General features: G+C 45.2%; 1 protein-coding gene across 2 annotated transcripts; it reads left to right on the top strand.

Moving 5' to 3' along the window:
• Positions 1-331: 331 nt before the first annotated feature.
• Positions 332-25,446, top strand: adgrl1b (adhesion G protein-coupled receptor L1b). Of its 2 annotated transcripts, none has more exons than XM_085912108.1 (24): positions 332-1,085; positions 10,120-10,239; positions 10,940-11,153; positions 11,569-11,678; positions 14,008-14,215; positions 14,335-14,599; positions 14,681-15,020; positions 15,102-15,395; positions 15,842-15,945; positions 16,061-16,246; positions 16,362-16,400; positions 17,048-17,228; positions 17,316-17,438; positions 17,580-17,797; positions 17,876-18,049; positions 18,535-18,747; positions 18,844-19,064; positions 19,341-19,407; positions 19,507-19,595; positions 20,465-20,633; positions 20,749-20,859; positions 20,956-21,052; positions 21,115-21,225; positions 22,187-25,446. In XM_085912108.1, the coding sequence occupies exons 2-24, from the start codon at positions 10,170-10,172 to the stop codon at positions 24,139-24,141; spliced, it is 5,559 nt and encodes a 1,852-aa protein (XP_085768234.1). In that variant the 5' UTR covers positions 332-1,085; positions 10,120-10,169; the 3' UTR covers positions 24,142-25,446. The 2 variants fall into 2 exon arrangements, with proteins under 2 accessions (XP_085768234.1, XP_085768233.1); XM_085912107.1 differs by having other exon boundaries at positions 20,710-20,859.
• Positions 25,447-25,738: the final 292 nt, after the last annotated feature.

Raw genomic sequence — 25,738 nt, 5'->3', positions numbered from 1 at the left:
AGATGAACCAAAATGTAGCTAAAATGTTCATAAAGAAAACGTACATGTTTGATGACCTGTGAAATAGCAACAAGTGTGTACACGAAGCAGGTTTTGGGTTTCATGACGATTTCTTGTCTCCACAGCAGTTCGTTATTGCCCAGTTGTTGCTCAGTTCATGCGCCGCGCGCACGCAAGCACGCACGCACGCACGCAGCGCACGCAGCGCACGCAGCGCACGCACGCACGCACGCAGCGCACGCACGCACGCACGAGAAACAGGCGTTGCGCGCTCCCGAGCACAGAACGCGCAACAAGCGAACCAGCGGATGAAGCGAGGGCGCGCACTCGGAGAATAGAGGACGGACGAACGGACGCAAGGCGATGCCAGGAGCGGGAAATCATAGCCTCTGACGTTCCAGCTGTTTATGTGTGCGCGTTCATTTAGAATATCAGTAGCTTTTAATTTAACTCAACTGGCACATTTCTTTTTATTATAAGGCACGCGGTATCCGCCCTCGTTGTTGCGATTTGGCTGCACAATTCGTCGAGGATGTATTTTCACGTCGACGCTTTTTGGCTCTAAGTGCAGAGAAGCATGTGTTGGAACAATGTCGGAGGAAGATCCGCAGTCATGACAACAAGAGGACAAGGGTTTGCTGAAGTCTAGATAACGACAGAGGTCCACTCGGGCTCTGCGGCTCATGTTTTTCTTTGGTTGGGTATTTGCATGCCACAAACCTGATCGGAGCTATATACAACAAGGCCGACAGCCCGTGGCGTCCGTGGGCATGAACGCCGTGGGAATGAGGGTACAGACGTGACGCACAGTGCAGCGGGGACGTCATTGAGTGGACGGACGGAGGTCCAGTAGAGAGCCCTCATCAGTGGAGGAGGGAGGAAGAGGAGTGGGTGGCTGGGGGGGTCGCCCAGTTGTTGGACCCCAAATGACTGCTTCACTGTGTGCTGTATCACCCGCCATCACCAGTGCCTAAAGAAGATTGCATTGGTTTTCATGCACCGGCCAGTGTAGTGGAGGGAGCAGAGAAACGGGAGGATGGAGACGCAGTGAGCGAGGAGGAGAAGAAGGAGGAGGAGAATTGACGGTAAGATCTGGACATAAGCTATCAGGATGCACCCCGCCCCTCTCCATGTCCCTCTCTCTTTCCTTCTCCTCTCTTTTTTCTCTGAATGTACACATGCACATATATGGCGATCGATGCAATGGGGTGACAGCAGAGGTTCCTCTGGATAATTATGAGAAAAATATTGATTTCATATGTTTCTATTTTAGAAAATGAGTATATATATTGAAATGTTTGTCATGATTATTATTATTTTAAATATATTTACATATTTATTATAATTACTATTAGATATTGTCACAATCATGGCAATCTCAAAGGTATACTATGCATTTTCTACCCTTAATGATTTTATCATGCAGGGTGAAGACTAAATCCTAAATAACTTGATAATAACAAATGCAAAAAAAAAAAAAAAAAAGTGTATTACTTATGCAGGTCAGTACATCCATTTGGACAGGTAGCCTAGGGAAGCCCGGAAGCATATAATCTCACAAAAATGATGTTGATTGTGCAAGGATGGACTCCACAGTAGCTCCATTTGTGACCCCTTTTTCAGCGAGGCAAGCTAGATGTGAGGATGATGAGTGTGATGTGATGCCTGGCTTGGTTGCCATTAAGCTGTGTAGGTCAGTAGTGTGCAAGTGTGAGGCAAGCTGTGAAATATTAATGTGCACGAGATAAGCGTCCTGCGGGCTTTGCCAGATAGAGAGGTCTCAGAGCGTCCCACCAAAGCGTCACATCGTGAGGGCGATGCTAATGAACCTTCTCGGCATCGTCTGGCGTACTCATTGCACGTGCGCAGTTCGATCCGTGAGGATCGGTTTAGCCAATTGACGGCGAATTTGAACACACACGAGAAAAAGATTAGCATCGAGTGAGAGAGTGTTCAGAGTGAATGAGAGTTCATGTCCATTTCAGAGAGGTATGAGGTTGGGCAAGCCTGCATGGCAGCGGATGGAGGGAGGCAGACGAGCAAAGGATGAAAGGATGGAGGAGAGAGGGATAACGGGGAGAGATGCTCAGTGGCTGACGGGACGTCTGCTCTTGTGTCAGCCTGAATTTTAGCTGCATGTGTAACCTTCGCTTTGTGAAGGTAATGAAGTTGAGCATCGTATATTCACCAGCTGGTCACATCATGAGCACTTGCACAATCTAATTAGATTCAAAACAAGCACTGGATGAAATAGTCTTGTCTTTGCAAAAATAACAATGCTCCCTCCATTTGGATGGCTTTAAGCTTACTTTTACTAGTGTGCCTATACTTTGATCCAAACTTGATTATAATGGATATTTGAAGTCTCACTTAAGTATGTGTGTGCTGCATGGCGCATGTGGAGGAGAAAACAAAATGTAATCAGGTGTGCTTTCAAGTACGGGTAATTTATGTCGACACCCAAGGCGCAAAAGAAAGAGAATCGATTCGTTTAAATCCTCACACGCACCGCACGCAACACACACACACACACACACACTCACGCACTCAACTGCATTTGAGATGGATTTCTTTTTGCTGTAAGTACTTTCAAAATCGCAACATATTTGCTCCAATTAAATCTGATTGGATACATTTCTCTAAAGACTGGATGGTGATTCAATTTTATGGAAAAATCATGTGGCTTTTATACAGTATCATAGTAAAATGACTAACCTGTGGCTTTTCCCAGTGATTATTTTAATTTATATTCAGTGATTTGTGTTGAAATGAAAAAGAGCATGTCAACAGAGAATATGAGTCCACCACAACACAATAATGGCGACAATATCCTTTTGTTTGAGAACCATCGAAACTAAAACTGAGCTTTTGCGGCATCTTAATGGCAAATGCTGGCATCTTGTGTTAGCAGGAGGCATCTATTTATTCTTCTTTGGCATTTCTCATGTTTTTCAAACGTGTTGCAAAAGGCCCTAAACAGAAAAAAAGAAAATCACAATTAGATAGACCAGCAATGATACAGAAACACATAAAATGCACATACTGTGTCATCTGGAGTAGTTCAGAGTCAGTTTTTACCCAATAATACGACACATAATCAGATGAAAAAATAAAATAAAACGTATCATACTCACCAAAGATGCTGCTGATTAAATGCATTGATGTGTGCAGGTTGCTGTTTTGCTATTCAAAGTTTGGTTACAACAAGCTTTACTGGACCCACCAGTCTGAGGGAGGAAAATGCTGATGTCATTGATGGACAAATTTGAAATCTGTTTGTTTCACAAAATACTCGCAATGTTGATCAAATGAATGTTACTTTTGCCAGCATTAGTCATTCTGAAGGCTCTGGCTCATTGACATTGTAGCTCATACGGGGCTGGAATATGATTGGACGGGCGGGGTGTGTATGTGTGTGTGTGTGTTAGCGTCTATTTGACGAGTGAGCATAGAATGCAGTGAATGCTCTAGTGAACCTGTGAAATCAAATGATCTCAAAAGAGAGAAGTACATCATTCACAGTGTGACCATTCTTGCTCCTGCAGTTAAGAATAACACCGGCGGGCTTGTAATGATGTTTATGAATGACAGTGTTAATTAGCAAGGCTGAGAGGGTGATTTATGGCTGGATAAATAGAGATGAGGTGACTCCAGGGCTCAAACGCAAGTCTTGTCGCCGTCAGCTGAACTCTCGAAATGAAAAGCATTCACTTTTTTTTTTTTTTCCAATGGCATAAAGGAAGTATATATGCTATATATGGTGATCTTTAACATGTGGTGCTTTCAAGACACTGCTTTCATTTTTTTTCCTCCCGACAGGTGCTCCACCTAGAAATTTACTAGCTGCAGTCTATTCAATCTGCCTGCAAACCAGAGCTATACTGAACTTGCTCAGCTCAGCTCAGCTCAGCTCTCGTCATACGGCAGCTTTGATGACCGTGTAAGCGGCTGCAGGGAGACTTTTTATTGCAATGACATTTGGGCTCTACTATTCCGCTCTTTGTGATACTGTGACATTTTCAGGCTCTTCCCTGCAACAACATACACTGATGCACAAACCATAAAAAAACAGTCAATAGAATAATTCTGAACAAAATCTAATTTTTATGTGTCCTGCGTTTCATGGAAGATTAATAATTAATACTGAGATATTTTGATTGTTTTGGCGTCCTGAATATTTTCTTCATCTTGCAGAAATTTTCTAAGCCAACATTATATTTTCCTTCGCTTTCATTTTGAATCCCGACATGATACAGTGAGTCATTTATATTTTTGTAATGCTACATTATAATCCTGCATGCCTCTTGTAAATTCTTAATTTGAATTGATTAAATTTGAATAAGTGGAGAAACAATCAAAGCTCTCTCACTCAAATTAAACCAAAAGCCTCAAATGATTATGGAAATATAAAGAGGGAAAACTGGAAGAGAAATGATTTTAGTTACCACTGTGCACATCACTGCATCTTCTCATTTGATGCTTAATTTCCGCTACTGCGCTTTATAAATGTACAGCGCTCAAAGGAAAAAATGGAGCAATATTGTAAATCCTGGAGATTTTCAGATACTGTGAAAGCGCTATGAGTCACTGGGACGCAGTGTGCTGTTATCTCAGAGGATGCCTGCCTGGGGTAGGATTACAAGCTTGATGAAAATGCGAGGAACCTTATCAACATTTAATCAACTTTCTAGCTGCCTTGAGACGATATGTTGTTCTTCAGGTGAAAGAAACTCTAGCACTGTCTCAAAGCAGCTGTCACATGTAGTACAAGTAAACTATTACGGTTTTCATGAGTGGTTTTTCATTACTGACTCTATTTTAGCGGGCTACACATGTACCGATGATCACGCCAAATTGAGCCTCTTTCCCATCTTCCAATCAAAATCCACAAAAGCTCACTTAATGGATGGCTAAATGATTCTTGCGCTATGATCCTGTTGTGTTGAGAGATTTTCCCTTCCTAACCAACAAATCATTGCTGCTCGCAATCATTGTTGTTGATTTCATACAATCACAAATCCTTGTGAAGTTCACATGAGCTATCGCTTTCATGATTGTGATATGAAACAGTTTATTTCTCAGTCAGGAAGGACTCAAATAGAGAAGCAACTTGTTGTGTGATATGTGTTTCTGTTTACATTCATTGCTAGCAGTCTCTCCTTTTCCCATTCAAGTAAATACAGTCAAAGTCGTAGACCTGGGAATTTACATAATTTGGAGCGCAAACTCAAAATGTCACTTGTAGAGTTAATCGAGTTTTTATCAAATTATTGATCAAATTAATTCACTACGTTCATTTTGGTAGGGTTGTCGAGAAATTCGAAGCCACTTAAAAGTCAACCAATTGCACAGAATTGATAAGCTCTGGGATTTCCGCTGCACTTATTTAGGGAGCAATTTTAAGGAGTGAAGTTAATGCTAATGTCCACAGAGCTGAGTATGGGCTAACTTGTCAGATAAGTCATATTTATAGCAAATATTTTTGACCGTGGTTTTATTTGTTGTTGTTTTTTGCAACAAATTGTGTAGTGAAAATGTGTATCGCTACTTCCACCCAGATTCTCACAGATTTTGAGTTAAAACCAATCTTGCATTTTTCTGAGTAAGCTTTATAAAACGTAGCACATGTTCTTCTTTTTCTTGCATTTCCCTGCAGATATTTCAACTTCATAATCTTACACCAGACAGTAGAACAAATACCAACAGATAGAAAGCCAAACTATAATTCAGGGATTCCCAACCAGCTGGTGGCATTTCAGGGGATGTGAATTTTTGGATTATTAATTTTGTAGATTTTCTTTCCCCCTCTCAAAATCAAAATGCGGGTAATGCTTAAATGATGACATAAAGTTGAATGTTCTTAAAGATTGCATATTTTGAGGCGGTGGTGTCTCAAAAACGTGTACAAGGAATGTGGCGATAGCAAATATCACTTTTGTTTGCCCTACTGGCACATAGCATAATGTGCAGCCTGGTAGCTGAGGTCATAAAAAGCAGTCAACTTTAAAAATATGTCTGCAAGCAATTTGCTCAAATTTTTGTATGCTCGCTACTGTAGCCAACAACAAATGACCAAGGTCTCAACAGACAGCGACCTGCATTACGCGCAATGTTGGTCCTAGAGCTTCCTTCCGACTTGGCCTGGAGCGCAGCCTTTTGTTTCCTGCCCGTGACAAACAAATGACTGACGTGTGGCGACACCTCAATTCCCCGGACTCACGCATCGACCAGACAAACACACGAACTCTAAAGCCCCCTAAGTGTTGGGACTGCAGCGTTCAGTCCTGCGGGAGCTGTGGAGGTCAACTGTGTGAAACTACACTTCAGTCTATATCAAACAATGAGGGCAATGGAGTGATTTCAAATCCATTTCAAATGTGTAGATATTATGGATGATAAATTTGATGCTGCACTAAAAACTGTTTATTTCCTGGTGTCAGACTGGTAACGTTTGGATCCCACCCTCATCCTTTGACTCCCCTTCACACACTCACGCATTCACTCGTCCATTAGCAGCACAGCACTACACAGCACAGCACAGCACAGCACCGCACGCCTGTTTTGTCACTTGGTGCTTTATAGCAAATTACCCTCGGGCATGCTGCACTCTGCAGCCAAATGAGGAGGCAGTTACACTCTGTTGATTTTATGCTTGCTTTTATGACGGTGTGAATCTTTGTACCTGTGTGATTGACATCATTTTTTTACTCATTTTCCGCAGTCAGACTTTATTGGCTTTGACGTATCACTTGCTTTGAGTCCAGCAGCTTTTGTTTTTACGACCGACGCCGAGTGCGACTTGTATAAGCGATGATAGCTATTCGTTGGTTAGCTCATCAAGGACTTTATTTTCCTTGCTAAGCCGGGCAAAAATGGTGCTAGTGAAAGGAGTCGCAAGGACGAGACACCTTGTTTTGACTGGTATTACTGGTTTTGTTTGATTTTGGTGAGTCTCTGCATCAAAGTACCAGATACAAAAATTGATGACTGTGACACTCTGCTGTACTTGCATAGAGGCCAATCAGATCCAGTAGATCAGGGATTGTCAACCGGTGGTCCGCGGCCCTCTAGTGGTCCGTCACGGTATGGCAGGCGGTCGGTGAAATTGGAAATGGAAAATAATTGTAATTTTTTTTTCAATAAAAATGTATTCATTATTTAGTCTTGATTCGTTTTCCAGCTAATTTCCTGAATCGTTTACCCATCCAAATTATGTCAAATGTAGCTGAGATTCATACAGACGATGTATAAATCCAGTTGAAAGCCCCTGCAGTTGATGAAGACTCACTCTCGTCTACAGCATCGCATTACTTATTGCAACAATAGTTTGACACGGCATACAAAATACGTTTACATGGAGTCAATATTCGGGTTAAGGTCAGATTTCTGATTTCTGAAACATTCAAAATGACCCTGTTAACATGACAGTTGCTCCCATGCTCGAATAACTCGATATAATCGGTGATGCACGGACGTGAAGCAAAAACCCCGGTACTGCCAATGTTCAGTTTTGAAAAAGCTTATTGACTGCACATAAACGTAGTCACAGAGGAGGGATTGAGATGAGAGAGAAACAGAACAAGGAGCCACGAGTAGAGACAAACGAACATGCCGGTGAGGAATTGTTAAGAAAATGAGTGGCAGCAGCAAAGTAGAATCTGGACACATTTAAACTTGATTGACGTGCAAGAAATAAAATATATATTTATCAGGGTGCCAGTAAAATGCAACTGTTGCTGCTGATGCTGGAGACTCAATTGGAGTAATGTCAGTCCCTCCAGAGAGAAGAAAACTGGAGCTGCTTTTCAAAGCTGAGGCACTTGCTTTTTTTTCAACACCAGTTTTAATTATAGACACATTTTCTGCATGCTGATTTATTTTTTCTTTGTGTTGCATGTATTTTAATTTGATTTGATTCAGCGTTGTTTTTCACTTTAAATTAGTTTACGAGGAAAAAGTGTTCAAATCTCAAAGTAATAAAAGTTCGATTGTACCTGGGTAAGGTTTATTATTTAATTACTATTTCATATTTTTGTAGCTGCATTTTAAGCAATTAAAAGCATAAATGAAAACTCATTTAATCCTGAAGACATCTTGATATGTTTTTTCAGAGTCCACACATTAAATCCTATGTACCGAGAATAAGAATACATTCTAATTAAATGATGTTTAACTTTGGATTTGACTGATTTAAAGAACTGTGAAAATGGGGGAAGGCAGCCAGTGAGGGATTTGGACATATTTTGCCAACTTCTAAGCAAAACATCACCGTGTGTTTTGGTGTGAGCACCTTTGCGCGTGGATTCCTGGCCGTGTGTGATTTCACTCCAGGCCCACTCACACACACACTTTTCATTTAGATTGCTGCTCTTTCAAGTAGGCCGGCCGGTGGCCCGGGGCTGCATCCTGGTTGCAGGCAGGGAGCGCCGTGCTGTGAACAGGGGGACTGGGTGTGTGGCTTTGTCAAGGCCCATCAGTGTCCTTGCTCTACTTACTCTGCACCAACACTTAAGGATGTGTGTGTATGCAAGTCAAAGTCTATGTGTATGTGTCAGTGAGAGAGAGAGAGAGAGAGAGAAGTGGGGAATGCAAGCAAAAGAACATGGCGCCATAAGGCTTTTTGGCTGAGATGAGACATTTATGTGTACTCGAATTCTTAGTGTGTGTCCTGTGTGTGCGCGTGTGATAACACTGGAGAGGGTCTCATTCGAGGGAGTCTTTTTGAGTACTGTTATTACTGTGTAGGGGTGAGTGTGTGTGTCACTGTGGTCCTAAGGCCTTTATTATAGTTGTGTTGGTTCATTGGACTTCAGTGGATTGGCAATTTTATTTTTTGGGACATGTAACATGTTTTTGAAAAAGTGAGGCAACGTGTGCATGAATGCTAGCTAGCTCATGTTGTGCACAAAAAACATGTTCAACATGTAAATCGCTGTCATTGAAATGGAATACATGGTTTTACTCGAGCATGGTTGAACTTGGAAATCGGATGTAATCTGTCTAATATTCCCTCAAGGGTTGGAAACACTGTGTGTGTGTGTTAGGTACATTCTCTTGCTCTAGCCCGTGCATGTCGGACGTTTGTTAAGGAATGACCTAAATCTGTCTCGCGTCATTACCAAACAAGAGGTTGCAGAGAAGCACAAGTCATAAGTCAGCACACACAACGTGAATACGTTATTTACTTCATCTCACAAAAAAACACATAGCATGTTTTGGATTCTTTTTTTTTTCATACTGTAAATACAAGCCCAAATATAACTCTGAACCCAGTTCAACTTAAAACAGAAATAAAATAACGCTTCAACAACACACACGTACAATTCTAGCAACAGGATGCAGTTCAGCCTCAATCTTTCTCCCATTCAGGGTTTTGTGTTGAGCAGCCATCTTTCTCTTGTTCCTCGTGCTCTGGTGTACACGCATCATGTATTTTGTGTGCCCTGTAACAGTCCACTGCGGTGCATTGCACATTCACCTACATTTTGCTACATTCAGCTGTGGAGGCCGCCACTCCTTTTTTTAGGGGGGGTGGGGAGATTGTCTCTCTCTGCTGCATCATTTATTTAGGATTACTGAAAAGTGGCCTAATGCGTGTGAATGTGCGTGCGCATGCATGTGAGTGATTTCACCATGCAGCGTGTGGATAGAAAGATTACAATTGTTTTGTGGGTCATCGGCCAGTGTTGCTCCGGGGGCTAACTACCGACTTTCGACACACCATCACACATATTTACTGTTAAAAATGCAGACGTACACAAACCCAGCATGTCTCTTTGCTCTCTCCCTCCCTCACTCTCTCGCTCTCTCTAGCCATCGCTCCCTCCTTCCCCAGACTGCACTGGGCTGTCACCATGGTAACAGCAGATTGAGAGACTTTGCTGCTCGATTGCTCAATTGTTATCTCGGGTTCTCTCGCGCTCTCCTCTCTCTGTCTGTCTGCTATTCCGCCCTCCTCCCATCTGCTGCATTTCACATGTGTGTCCCACTGTGTGTCATTCAGCATCCATCCAGCAAGTGCAAAGATGTGAGCACACAAACATCATTATTATGCACAGATGGAGAGAGTTGCAGCTCTTCACTCCACATGGCTCACCTCCACCTCTGCTTCCTCCCCAGGCTCTCCTAACGCGGCTGGTGGTGTGACAACCCGACTCTTCCTTCCCGGCATGGCGGTGTCGTTGTGCTTCTTGGGCGTGTGCGTGCTTATTTTGGCTCATGTCACCCCTTCCAGTCAAGGTACGCCTCAGCACCCCTCAAGCAAGCGTCAATGTCAAGATGTTGACACCTGCGAAAACGGAGATTTTCAAGTGGAACAGAAAATACTAATCGACCCGCCTTCTATGTCAGAGGTCGTAAATCACCCCCGAAACCAAGCGAAAGGCCATCTTTGCAAACTTTTGGAAAGACGCTGACCTACATAAACACAAGAATATGAGCACAATTCAAGTGTGGCCATGGGGAGTGTTTTAAAGCTTTCTGTTGCCGCTTCTTAATAAAGCATCAGTCATTCAGCACCATGGAGAGTTACGACACACGGCCAGCATACTGATCACACGGCCGTCGTGAGCGCGCTTTAATCCTCGTTCGCCGACGACCTTTTCATGTGTACACGCCACTCTGCTTGATGTGAACAGCAGATTGGGGTAATACTAATGGGATTTTGTCTAGTAACCCGGGTTTAGATGGGTTAATATGCCTCTTTGGATGTAATGAGGTCAGAAAATGAAAATCTTACTGCTGGTGGTTCACATTTTGGGTTTTTTTTCCATTGTGTTTGGATTCAGACTAGCTCGGGTACTTCCTTACTTTTTTAAAGATACATACCAGACATATTAATGAGCAAGCACTTGAAGTTATCATTCACAGTATGGGTTTTATAAGTAAATATCTTTTCTTCTCCTTTTTCCTGCATCCTCACTGTTACATCGCCAATCAGCCATGTCCCGGGCCGCCATGCCATTCGGACTGTTGCGCAGGGAGCTGGCTTGTGAGGGTTACCCCATTGAACTGCGCTGCCCGGGAAGCGACGTGGTGATGGTGGAGACCGCCAACTATGGACGCACCGACGACAAGATTTGCGACGCAGAGCCTTTCCAGATGGAGAACACGCAGTGTTACCTTCCAGATGCACTGAAGATTATGGCTCAGAGGTGTGTGTGTGTGTGTGTGTGTGTGTGTGTGTGTGTGTGTGTGTGCGCTCGCGTCTGCTCGCTCCACTACTTTGTGTCTTTCATAAAAGATGCAAATCGCTTTGTCGCTATGATTGGATACGGCTAAATCAATGGAAGCATCTGCCGTTTGCAGCATAGTCCTCACCGAACCCGTGTTCGACGAAACACTACACCCGGCAAATGCTTTTGTTGTGTGTTTGTGTGCGCGCGAGTGCAATAATCACTCCGGCTAAATCTGGTTGCGCCATTAGCTGTGTACTCAGCAGCGTTTTCCTCGAAGAACAAATCAATACTCGGGGCGAGGAGACAAACGGACAGCACGTTGCTTCTCCTTTCCTGTAAATTAATCACTCTCCTTCTTTCTTTTTTCACTCCATCCATCACTGTTGCACAGGTGTAACAACAGGACGCAGTGTGTGGTGGTGGCAGGGGTAGACGTTTTCCCAGACCCTTGTCCTGGAACATACAAATATCTGGAGATCCAGTATGAGTGTGTCCCTTACAGTGAGTATGCATTTGCATATTTCTATACATAGCATATGTACAGCATACAAATATATAGGAAGCAACTATGAATGCATAAACATACGGTGTAATACGTATATATATATATATATATATATATAAAATACCATACACACTGTTCATATGAGCAATAAGCAAAGAGTAGCATAGCATGACTATATTAACATGTATGTGATTATTTATTGCACTCAAAGATTCACCATATGGGCAAAAGTATTGAAACACCTGCAGTGTCTGGGTTGAGATATTTTAAATCCAATCAACTGGGACTAGCAGCATCGTGATATGCAAAATATTTGAAGAAGAAGAGAGAGAGAGAGAGGGAGAAGTGATGATGATATGTGTCTCAATACTTTTTGATCATGTGCTATGAATCCTTCAAGACATTTTTATAACCTCCTTCAGATGTTTTCTCTCCTCAGAGAGGGGGTGTGCTTGAAATACAAACAGAAAGTTGAAGGAACAAATGAGAACTGTATTTGCAAACTGTATGTCTCCTGTGGTTGTGTGTGTTTGTGTGAGAGCGCGCACGTGTGTGTGAGCGAGTGTGTGCGTGTGTGTGCACGCACGGGAGAGAGGCACATGTGCATCTGCGTGTGCATGTGTGTGTGTGTGTGTGGTTTTTTTTTTTCCAGAGTCGCACCAAGCCCAGGAGTTGCTCTCTTTTCTCCACAGGAGTTGAACTTAAGGGAGGTGGAGGAGAATGAGGAGGAGGGGTTGGGGGTGGAGTGGGAATAGTGGTGATGAAGGGATGTGGGGCTAAGGTACAAAACTGTTTGTGAGAACGGCACTCATAATCTGTGCAATTCTTTCTTTACTTTCTTTTTTCTTCTCTGTCTTTTCTCCTCGCTTGCATTCTTGACTCCTTTCATTTCTTCTTTTCTTCCCCCTCTGATTTCTCTTTCTTTCTCTCCCTCTTTTTTTTCCCTATGCTTGAGTAGAAGTGGACCAAAAAGGTAAAGACAATACATTGTAGCATCTTGATCTCCTTACCCACCTTCGCCCCAAATTTCTCTCTTCCTTCTCTCCCCCTCTCTCTCTTACCATTTCTCTCTCTTCCTCCTACCCTAGGACGTTGTTTGTAGTCATGCTGGATGTTGCCCCCCCCTCCCCTTTTTCCATTTCTCCTCTGGGTTTTTTTTCCCCATCCTTCGTTGTATGGGAATCTGTGCTTTTATCCAATTTGATGCAGGTTCAGCACATACACTCTGTTTTCTCTCTTCTCTTACTCCTTTTGCTCTCTCTTTCCTGGTTGATGTCATTGCACACAAACAATTCAATAGCTTTCTTTCTTTCTTTCTTTCTTTCTTTCTTTCTTTCTTTCTTTCTTTCTTTCTTTCTCCTTATTTTGTTCTCCGTATTTCTATCCTTCCTTCCTTCCTTCCTTCCTTCCTTCCTTCCTTCCTTCCTTCCTTCCTTCCTTCCTTCCTTCCTTCCTTCCTTCCTTCCTTCCTTCCTTCCTTCCTTCCTTCCTTCCTTCCTTCCTTCCATCCTCTTTATGCTTATTTTCCTTTTTTCTTCCCCTTTAGGCAGAGCCCCTTATTTATCTTCATAGGAAAAATAAGACCAAATGTGTGTGATGGGTCTGGATGTGTGCCTATCAAGCACTGCTAATAAATGTGTGCGCGTGTGTACGTGTGCGTGTATGTGAGTACGTGCGTGTGTATGCATGCCTTCTTGCATGCTGTGTGAGACTGTAACAGTGAATGTTTGTGTCCATCTATTTATTTTTTGACATGTGGGTGGACCAATTTTTGTGCTCGAACTAACCTGCCCTCTCATTCACTTCAAGGCAAAATGTAGCCCCGCCCTCTGCGCCTCTGATTCTACCTCACATTGCACTAACCGACACGGCGATGTACCTATAACATACTCACACAACTTTCATTGCAGTGTCCCCTGTTATAGTACTCACCACACGTACACACACACAAATGCATAGACACACATGCACACTCACGCACACACACACACACACATACTCACACAGACACACGCAAACACACACGCTCACTTATACGTCTTGTGTTTTGCTTGCCTTTTGACATCAGCACAGGTTTTTAAAGCCCTTTGTGTCTCCTCTTCTTTGTCTTTCTTTAATCTCATTGCATCCAATGCATCCAATTTTCATGCATCCATCTGTTTCCACCCACAATCTATCTCTTTCAATCTCTCTCTCTCTCTCTCTCTCTCTCTCTCTCTCTCTCTCACGCACACACACACACACACACCACCACCATCCATCCATCCATCCGCATCCTCTGTCCTCTCTCTCACATCCTTCTCTCTGACAACTCCAATCTCCCAGTTTTCGTCTGTCCCGGATCACTGCTCAGCATCCAGCCACCTTCCTCTCAGCTGGAGGCAGAACATCAGTCAGGGGCGTGGTGTAAGGACCCTTTGCAAGCCGGTGACAGACTATACGTTATGCCATGGACACCGTACAGGACTGAGGTGCTGTTTGAATATGCTTCCTGGGACGATTACCGGCAGAACCGTGTCACCACTACCTATAAGTGAGTGTGTGTTTAACAACAACAACAAATTGTGTCATCGGACACAGTATTTTAATGGAGAAATGGACACCCCTAATTGTCATTTTAAAAACCGACGTGCTTTCCCGCTCTCATCCTAGACTGCCGAGTCGTGTAGACGGGACAGGTTTTGTGGTGTACGACGGCGCCGTGTTCTATAACAAGGAACGAACACGCAACCTGGTCAAGTACGACCTGCGGACACGCATTAAGAGCGGCGAGGCGGTGGTGGTCAATGCTAACTACCATGACACGTCGCCTTACCGCTGGGGAGGGAAGTCAGACATCGATCTGGCAGTGGATGAGAACGGCCTCTGGGTGATCTACTCCACTGAAGCCAATAATGGACGCATTGTGGTCAGCCAGGTAAGACCTGGCAACATTTGATAAGCTACAGCAATATTACAGAGTTTCTCCTCACCTTTCCACCTCTTCACCGTTCTCCAGGTGAACCCGTACACCCTGCGCTTTGAAGGCACGTGGGCCACGGGCTTTGACAAACGTGGGGCGAGCAACGCTTTCATGGCCTGCGGCGTGCTGTATGCGGTGCGCTCGGTCTTCCAGGACGACGAGGGGCAGGCGGACGGCCGCGTGGGCAATGATATGGTGGTTTATGCCTATGACACCAGCCGGGGGCAAGAGTTGCCCATTCAGATACCCTTTCCCAATCCCTACCAGTACATCTCTTCCATAGACTACAACCCTCGAGACAACCAGCTCTATGTGTGGAATAACTATTATGTTTTAAGATACCCGCTTCAGTTCACGCCGCCCCCACCAACTAAAGGTCTGTGGATCTAGAACGGGCATTGGTGTAAGTGCAAGGAGCTTTCCGACCTAAAGTGAAGGTTTTTTTTTCTCCCTCCAGGTCCCCTTTCCTCTCTGATGACAACAGTCCGCTCCTACACAGCTACAGTTGCACTGACTCCCGTGCGACCATCAGCCTCCCACCCAGTTGGCGTCATCAACCGAGGTCCTTTTGACCAGAGGCCAATAACAGCCATGGTCCCCCTAACGCCCCGACCCCCTTTACGTGTCCCCTTGGCCCCCGGGGGCCCTGGGCAAGTGGGTGGATGCGAAGGGAGAGTGGCCGCAGGGGTACAGTGGCCCCCTACTCTGAAAGGGGAGACAGTGGAGAGGCCCTGCCCCAAAGGCTCGCTGGGTAAGTCAGATGCATGTAGGTGTGTGTTTGTTTGATCACGTCAGCGTTATATTACGTGTGTGTGTGTGTGTGTGTGAGAGTGTGTATCTTGTTTCCCTTTGAAATGCAGTCACATGCCCTCTCATTGAACTCCACATGACAGAGAAGAAACAGTAGTTATACTTTTTACAGTCACGGTCCGTCAACTCTTCCTCTCGTTGTGGAGCTGTCTTCCTTAGTCCTGCCTCAGAGGAAAGGAGGACATCTTGACTGTTTCACGTTGTGCTTCCTAATCCTGTTTTATGGCTATATTTTGAAGCCGAGCCCATCAAAAGTGAATCATCTTATTTGCGGACCTGTCAAACAATCAAATGAACCAACATACGTATCTGCGTGTCATGGACTTTAATTGTTTGGTCATATGACTCACCCTTCTTGAATGTCTGTGCCCGTGTCTTGTTCTGCAGGTATAGCGTCATATGAGTGCATGATGTCGCCAGTGAGCTGGAGCTCCAGAGGTCCTGACCTCTCAAATTGTACTTCTCCTTGGGTCAGCCAGATTGCACAAAAGGTCAGTTACATCTGCCCACACCTTGCAGAAAAGGCCCAAATCATGTTAACAAGCAACTTGCACTTTAAATGTCAAAGAATAAAAAGTGATTCTGAACACCGCTACCTTCCTCCAGATTAAAAGTGGCGAGAATGCAGCAAACATAGCCGGGGAGCTGGTCAACCTGACCCGGGGACGTATCTATGCTGGTGATGTCAGCATGTCTGTAAAACTAATTGAACAGCTACTGGACATCTTGGACTCTCAGCTTCAAGCCTTGAGACCAGCCAATAAAGAATCTGCGGCACGCAATTACAATAAGGTGAATTGCTCCTCAAATTCATGCCAATGTGTACTTGACCTTTTACCGGAAAGAGGAGCCAAATGTCAGCCAGCGCTGATACGTGTGACACAGATGTTGTTTGTTCTCTTTGTAGCTGCAGAAAAGGGAACGCACATGCAGGGCTTATGTACAGGTAAGCAACGGATGGAAAATTAATGGACTGATGAATCACTGATGGAGGTGGATGGATGGATGGATGGATGGGTGAGAAATGATGGGAAAAGGGATAATGGATGAACCGACAGAAGGATGTAAGAATGTCGGGCAGATAGATGATAGAGAGATAGATGTGTGACAGATTTAGAAATGGATGGGTGGATGGTGACAAATGGGAAACAAATAACGCACAGATGGAATAAGAATGGACAGACAGGCGGAAAATAAATACACAGGCGGACAAATGGACATGATTGAAAGTGATGACGATTGATAAAAACATGAAGAAGATGGCTTCAGGAATGATTGATGGTTGATGAACGAATGAATGAATGAATGAACGAACGAATGAAAGGACGGACGGATGGGGGACCAGATTGAACAATAATCAACACAGAGGGGATCTTGGACAGATGGACAAATGGGTGGATGATGCTAGATAGATGAATGAATGGATGACAGACGGACTGCTGTACAGTGCACAGATGAAAGGATGCAAGTTGGGAGAATGGACGGATGGACGGACTCATGGATCAAAATCCAGATGAATGTATAAACTGACAAAAGCGGAAGGTTGGTGAACATACACACTAACAGATTGCATCGCACCTTTCTCCTTCTCAGGCTGTGGTTCAAACTGTGGATAATCTGTTGGGTCCCGAGGCTCTGGTATCTTGGGCTGACATGAGCGGTCCTGACCAGTCCCGCTCTGCATCACTGCTTTTAGACGCGGTTGAGAAAGGCGCCTTCTTATTGGCCAACAACCTCTATGAAGGTCGATTCAGTGACAGAGCACCAAACGTCGGTAGGTTGTCTGTCGTCCCGAACGCTGACTATACCATCTTTTTCAAACAAACTCCTCATCCAGTGGTTCCCGTGTGTGTATGATTAGATCTGGAGGTGTATGTGCTAAACACAGAGGCGGACATACAGGACCTAACGTTCCCGCACTCCTACGACAGCGACAGCATCTTGCAGATCTCAGCTGTGGCCCTGCAGCAGTACAGCAATAATGGTATGAAGCAAACTCATCACAATATTCAAACGGTGAAGAACCCACAATTACAACTGTATGGATTGTGGTATTAATAGTGTGATAATCAATTGTAATATAGACAGATATGCCCATAAATGGCTTTCTTCCTTCACTGTTCAGGCCAAGTGAAGTTGGTCCTCTGTCTGTATAAGAACCTGGGCACCTTCCTGACCACCCAGAACTCCACCTTGCGGCTCGGACTCGGACTCGGACAGGGCTCAGACGTCAGGCGCAGGAGCCTGGTGGTCAACTCCCACGTCATCTCAGCTTCTGTACACAGAGGCTCCAACAGAGTCTTCCTCTCTGAGCCCGTGGTGTTCACTCTCAGGCACCTGCAGGTCTGCTGGGAAAGGCAGGCCACTTTGATAAGAATGATTCATGATGACTTAAGAGTTGGTTTTGTGTGGTATCCACAGCTGGACAACCACTTTGGTCCCAACTGCTCTTTCTGGAACGCCTCAGGGGTGTCTGGGACCGGCAGGTGGTCCACACAAGGATGCCGCATGTTACACACCAACAATACACACACAACATGCGCCTGCAATCACTTGTCCAGCTATGCCGTACTCATGACGTACCAGCAACCTGCTGTAAGTAAACACACAAACTTGTGTTGACTGTAGTTTCCATATTATAAATGACAGCTAGATCTTGATGTTGATGTTTACTGCATGTCGTACATGTTCAATGTTTTCACATTGCACGTTTTAGTCAACAGCAATCACCCGAAAATTTAAAAAATAAAAAATCCCGAGTAATTTCTGGAAGGCTTGTATGTCATTCTCTTGAATAATTATGGCAACACTGCTGCTTCCCAAATTAGAAAGGCTGATAAAATGTTACTATTCCTCGTAGTGTTCAGAAATCAGATCCCATTTTTGCACTAATTTGTAAAATAAAGGCGTTTATTAATTAATCATTCAATTATCTCGAGTCAAAGCTGTGAGAGATATTTCCAAACGCCGTAGGCTGTCGTGAAACGCATTTCAAGTGCTCGATGTCGATTTTCCGTCCTTCTATCATTGTAGCTATCCAACACTCATCGTGCTCTCTTCTTTCTTTTTGATTTTTAAAGTCTGGAGTGGGAGTAGAGGAGCTTCTGGTCTACATCGTCTCCTGGGTGGGCATCTCTATTGCCGTGGTGTGTTTGGCCACCTGTCTCACTACCTTATGCTGTCAAGCGGCACCCTGGCACACAGACCACAGCACCATCCATTGCAACCTGTGGGCCAACCTGCTCATAACTGAGCTGCTCTTTCTTGTCGAATCTAATAAGACGCAATATACCGTAAGTTTTTGTCTATCTAAAACTCAACGGGGTGCTTGTCAAACTTTTTTCTCCCTCCTTTGTTGCATTATGCTTTTCTGCCACTTATATTTCTAGGTGGTGTGCTCTATCATTGCCGGGCTGCTGCACTTCTCATTGCTCTCGGTGTTCTGCTGGCTGTGTCTGGAAGCGGTGGAGCTGTATATTTTGCAACGTGAGGTGTTTGAGGGTCGTAACTCCAGGCGGAAGTATTTGTACCTGAGTGGCTACTCTGTACCCGGGCTGGTGGTGGCTGTGTCTGCAGCCATTGACTTTAGAGGCTACGGCTCCAAAACGTTGTAAGTTCATCGCAATACAGTTATCAAGCGAGAGTGTGTTTATGGATCAGACAGATAAATATTTTCTCCACTGGGTCAAGGAAATCCATGTCAGGTGTTGAGGAAGCATTTTAGGAGGGGAGGAGGGGGTCACTATCATCATCATACTCTGTGTCAATGAAAACTCAACAATGTTATTTTAGTAACGCCACAATTTCCGATACCACCAAAAGTCTGATATTCAGGATTGTAATTGTATATTCACAAGTTTTTCCTTGAATGTGTTTGTGTGCACAGCTGCTGGCTGCGAACGGACAATTACTTCATTTGGAGTTTCCTTGGACCCGTGGCTGTTATTATCACTGTGAGATTTTTATTTCTGTCCTCACGCACAATCAACCATATTATGCGTTGTACAGATGTGTGAAAGTAGAGCGCTGACAGTTTGTGTTATTGTCTCCAGCTTAACCTTGTAATCTTAGTGATGACCTTACATAAGATGCACAACACTGCGGCCCTCAAGCCAGACTCCAGTCGCCATGACAACTTGAGGTTTGTAATTGTCTCTAGATCTGTGGGCAAAATGTTAACAGTTATCCATCCTTGTATTTCTTTATGTTGAGTTTATTTCATAAATTGGATTTGAAATAGCAATTTGGTATGCTTTGTGTGACAAGCCTTCAAATTGTTGTGCTACTATTGCTTCTACACGCTGCTAACGGCTTTCAAAGAGCATTTGATACCCATGCTAAACACAAAATTGAGAGTGAAGTTTGTCATGGTTCTGATAGAAAGCGTCAACTGTGCTCACCATTAAATGGCAGTGAATGCCTAAAAATCGGAATGCAGTAAAATGGCACCATTTATTCTCAATTAGCCAGGTAAATACACATAGTTGCTTATACTTCTTAATTAGATTAATTTCGAACCAGTAGTATTGTATGAAAGCCTATTTTAAAAATGATGATGTGATGTTTGCATTTTGCAAACATTGTACAATTTTATTAGGCACATTTTGCAGTCATTTTTGTCTTTCCCCTCTTAATCTTCCTCCTGAGCAGCTCATCTTAAACTCCACTAATTGAAAACGGAACACTTTTGGGATATTTTTTTTCTTCTGCTGTGTAAAGGCCATTGCAGCTTTCAGGATGTCGTGAATGTTCTCTGAAAGTGGCTTTTTTTTCTTTCATGAATGCTAGCCTTGTAAGAGAAACTTGAAAAGAAAGGAGGAGATAAGTTACACGATTGCACTTGCACACAGAAAATTCACATTAAGGTAGCGTTACAATGCTCTAGATGGCTTCTGTTTGGGTGCAAATTTTGGCTCTTGTGTTCTTTTCTTCCTGGGCTTGACAAGGTCTAGAAGTGAATGGTATCTTGTATAAAAACATTTATCCATTCTATCAACTTGTGCTTTCCAGGGCATGGGCGGTGGGCTCATTGACACTGCTCTTCCTGCAATGTGTCAACTGGTCGTCGGGCCTGATGTTTTTGTCGGCGCCTTCTCTCCTCCTGGCTTACCTCTTCGCCTCTCTTAATACAGCGCAGGGCTTCCTCATCACCATCCTGCACTGCACCCTCACCAGAAAGGTCAGTCTCAGAGGCGAGCATCGATTTCTTGCGCCGGTACGCCGCCGATGCTTTGTGACGGCTGCTCTGTGTTAAGGGTCAGAAAGACTACGGCCGATGTCTGCGTCTCTCCCAGTGCTGCGCAACCTCTTCATCCAGCTCTCCGGACTCGGTCAAGGGTGCCGCGCTGCGCTCCAACAGCCGCTACAGCGGCAGCCAGGGGCGGAGAGCCACGGCCAACAGACAGGTGCACGCTCCACTTCACACGCCTCCTCCGTGTCTGGCGGACTTTTTCTCGACACAAGCCTGATTTGACTGTCTGCCAAATATTCCGTCCCTCCAGAGTCGTATTAGGAGGATGTGGAATGACACGGTGCGAAGACAGACAGAGTCATCTTTCATCGCCGCTGATGTTAACAGCACCCCGCCTCTTAACAGAGGTGAGCATCTGCTTTATTTTTTTTTCGTATACATTCTGTAATCGGCGCTTTTCTGCACACAGCTGCATTGGGGAATCATTTCCTGACCAATCCAGTCCTGCAGACTCACGCGGGCGCCTCTCCTTACGACACCATGTTGGCCCAGGGGTACAATCAACCCTTCACCTCCTCGGGTATGCTTTGTCACAACCTCAGTGGCCTGATTTTCTGTACATGAGTTAGTTGGTGGTTCCCTTCGCCACATTTTTATTTGTGAGAGTCCTCAAGTCTGCAGGAGTGATAATAATGTTTAATAGACTTGCATTAAATTAAGGTTTCAGAGTCAACTTCCTTTATTTTGACATTGCTGTCCGGTCTTTCAACTATATATAGAGTACATGTGGTTTAAGGTTTGAATTTGGCTCATGGTTAGCATGATTGCATGCATTTTCTTCAGATATTCTGGCTTCTTCCCATATTCCAAAACCATGCACGCTATTATCATTGAAGATGCTAAATTGTCCTTAAGTGTGAATGGCTGATTGTCAAATCATTGGCTGGCGGCGGCCAGTCCAGGATGTACCACGAGAGGAATATAGATTATATGGATGGATTACTTCTTATTGTTGGTGTCGTGAGTTTGTTTGTGTTCTCGGAGAAAGCAATTTCCATCATACTTTGTGTTTTTCACATTTTTTTAATCCAGTTTTAATCCCATTATTTTTGCCGGTGACACGTGCAGAAAGAGTTTGGTCTTGGTGGATATGCCTTTTTGTTTCATAGCTGTATACCTTAAGACTTTTGTGATTTGTTTTTATATTTGTGTTGGAGTGTTTTGACTTTTTTTTTCCTTTGTGTCTCTCTCTTACGTGGACCAGTGGGAACCTTCCGAAACAAGAGTATGAGCTCTTCTTTACTGTGCTCACTGTGGTTGTCTTCATAGACCACCCTTTCATATTTGCACACATTAATCATACATAGTAATACATTGTAGTGACATGAACTTCTTGTTTCTTACCACATTGAAATGCACCTTTGAAAGTCTAAATCTTTGGGAAGAAGCTCTACTCATTTGCTCATACATCTACTCATGCTACTCCTGTCACAATATTATTTCCTCTTTTATAATTGGACATTTCTTGTTTCTTCCCATAGAGGTTGGTGCGTCGCAAAGTCAGGAGTCCTGTGGAGTGGACAGTGTGTGTCTCAACGGAGGCTACACTCCCAATACCTTCACCCTACATGGGTTGGGGGCCATGCCTGGATCCCGAGCCGGAGTGGTGGGTAGCACTGACCTTCTGAAGGACGGAGGAGTCGGGATGGGGAGTGATGACATCTCCCCCGCCCTGCTGACCCCGCACGGAACCGCAGATCTGGGCACCGGCGCCGGAATGCGTCGTAATCTGTCTGACGCGGCTGCACTGGAGAAGATGATCATCTCTGAGCTGGTGCAAAGTAACCTGAGGCCTTCGGGCGACATACCCGCCCCTCCCGAGCGCTACGGAAGCCTGGCGAGGCCTCATCATCTGGACAGGGCGGCCCTCGCTCACACTGCCACGCTGACGCGCCACGCACAGCAACCCCAAGAAGGCTGGGCGGCCACCATGCAGCCCGCAACTCGACACAACGCACAAGAAGGTTGGCCACATTTGAGGCACCACCTCCAAGGTGCTGAGACGCATTCCACGTCGCACGAACAAGAACATGGCACAACACCACGCGCGCAAGATGGCTGGTCGCACGCACGCACACCGGCAGATGCCGAGTCCCGCGAATTGCTTAAAGATGCTGAGAGGCTGCAGCTGCAAGGCACTCTGGGTCGTCGGGGGCTCCAGGAGAGGCAACAACCACGCCCCCCTGATGTTCAGGCTCGGCCGTACTCCACGCTCAGCCGCACCCCCGGCACACTGTCCCGCCACCGCAGCACGGCCGAGTCGGGTGGAGGGACGGACAAAGAAAGGGAGCGAGACCGGGATCGTTACAGAGACAGACCCTTGCCGCCGCCTCCTCCGCCGCCCCCGCAGGAGTCCGAGCCCTTGTACAAAGCGCTGGAGGAGCCGCTTCTGGTCAAACAGAGGGAGGCCAGTGTAGACGCTTGGCGAGGAGCGCAGGACAGGGAGAAGGATGATACATTTCTCCTCAAAAGAGATGGACTTATGGACGAGTGGAGGGGAGTTAACAGAGCGAGGGAGGAGTCTTTCAGCTCTCAAAAGAGAAACGGGGACGTGGCTGAGTGGAGAGGTGGAATGGAGAGAGGAAGGGAGGAACCTCATCTCCCGGAGAAGAGAGACGGAAGGATGGATGCATGGCGAGGAGCAGAGACGGACCGGGAAGAAACGTTCATTACGCAGCGAAAGGATTTTGGGGTCGATGGCTGGAGAGGCGGGATAGAGAGAGACAAGGACAGAGATGGTTGGAGAGCGGGATTTGAACGAGAAAATGACAAGCAGAAAGACAGAGCGCTGGATGTGTGGCGTGGAGGGGTCGATGTAGACAGACAGGAGTCTTTCTTGCTTGACGGCAATGACGGCGGTCTCGATGGGAGAAAAAGAGGAAAAGAGAGAGGCTCTCTCAGGTACCACGGCGACCGAGAGGACTCCGACGGCTTTACTTTGCCTTTGACCCCTGATCTTGACCTCGATCCCGACACCTCACCTATCTACGCCCAGGATGCAAACCCGTCACCGCTGTACCCCGGAGACCCTCGCTCGCCGCCTCTCGGTTTCTTCCCGCGAAGTTCACCCCCAACTAATATCTTTGCTCCCCGAGACACTAATTCTCCTCCCAACAATCTCTACCCCCGCCACTCCCCCCAAGTGTACAGCCGCAGTAGTTCGCCTCCTCGCTTCTACAGCCGCACCTCGCCGCCAACGCTCTCCTACCCTGACAGTAGTCCCGAAGGTCTAGAAGAGCTCAGCCCTGCCAGCCCCCCCCAGCAGCCCGCCCTGGAGCTGCCCTACAGCCTCGGGAGACCCCCTCTCGGCCCACGTCCCAATCACCTGCAGACCTTTTATCAGCCGCCGCCGCCGACTAACGGAGAGGCCATGTACACATCTGAGCCATCTTCGGAAGGAGACGACGGTCAGATGCAGCGGGTGACGAGCCTGTGACTAGGGCGGTGGTGATCGGGGCATAGAAATCAGGGAGGCGGAGAAAAGCACAACCATAGGTGTTGAAAACTAGCATTTTCTAATGAGGACCCAATGAAGGTTACGACAATGTCAGAGATGGCTCCTCCCTGCTTTTATCTCCCGATCACCACGAGACTCCCCCTGCCCCGTTCTCATTTTTTTGTTACTTTCCTAGAAGTGTGACTCATTGGTCGTAACTCTTCCTCAGCGTTCCTTCCCCGAACCCCTGCTGTGTCTTCCTGCTTCATCAGTACTTTCTTATTGGCCCACGATCTGACTTTGTGTCAGTCAACCGGCTGGGTTTCACCCCTCCTCGTAGCAAGAGAACAGTGTCGTGACGGATCAAAGCACTTGTGTGTTGCCAAAAAAAAAATTCCTTTCAAAGAACACGTGCATGACTTTCTAGTGGCTCTTACGAAGCCATGCGTTCCGTACAAAGGAAGTGTTCAAGTGCAAGTGAATGAATGTGTGTGTAGCTTGATGAGCATGCGTGTGTGAAAGGTCTGTCAGTGTGTGAGAGTGTGTGTATATATATACATATATACAAATCTTTTATGATTAATGTATCACAGATTAATGTATCACAGAGGAGCATTTTAGCATTGTCAATGAAGGTGGGTCCTCCTTCTGATTTTCAACTTGTTCCATCACATCAAGACCAAAACTTGTCCTCTAGTCGGTCGCTATTAACTGTTGGCAATGGAAGAGTTTTCAGCGGCGTTGTCATAGCAACAGGACTAATTGTCTCCAGAGCAGATGATGTGAAATGAAACCTCAGAACTTTTTCTGCAACCCCTGAGATTCTTGTACATATTACCCTCAAGTGTTCTAATTGTCTTGTATTGCTATTGAAGTTCGAGTAAACGTGAAATTAATCTTTCGTGTCCAGTCTTTGACTATCAAAGGCAGATGGTGCCTTTCAGAAGTAGGCCTTCATCATCCAAGCACCAAAACAACTTACATTGCATCTGAAATTCTGTCTGCTCCAAATGCCGAGTGGCTCGTAACTCTGGGAAACCAGTTGGCAGAGTTCAACTCTTACCTCCAACAACATTTGAATGATAATGGTCTGGAGGGTTAATGGCGTGTTAATATATCACAAAATGTTGTCGGTTTGAAGTTTTATGTGTTGCAAGGCAGTGCCCATAATGAGTACATCAGCAATGAGCATGCTTGTGAGTAAGGAACGAATGATTCACCTTCAGTAAGTTAAGCCTTCTGCCTCTCGGGTTCTTTTTTCCTCGGGGCATGTTTTTTCTACAATAAATCAAATTGGATGGCAAAGATGGGACCAAAGGTGGCTGTTTTCTACAGATCATATTTGACTACTGACAAGTCGTAATACCCGTTTAAACAGTTGTGAACCTTACAGGTTTATTAAACCTCAGACCTTGTGACCATGCCGATTAAAGCATTAAAGCACCTTGGGTGTGGAAAAGCACTATACAATTGAAAGGCCATTTATCATTGTTTCAAATAGCAAATTCCACCTTTAACACCAATTGGGATGAATTCACAAATTGTAAAATCAGTAAATGTAGTACACATTTGTTCTGCACAAGAAAATCAAGTACAT

This window comes from Syngnathus leptorhynchus, chromosome 5 (assembly GCF_054491065.1).
Source record: "Syngnathus leptorhynchus isolate UIUO chromosome 5, UIUO_Slep, whole genome shotgun sequence".
Classification (NCBI taxonomy): Eukaryota; Metazoa; Chordata; class Actinopteri; order Syngnathiformes; family Syngnathidae; genus Syngnathus; species Syngnathus leptorhynchus.
This window is presented reverse-complemented; position numbering and strand designations above follow the sequence as displayed.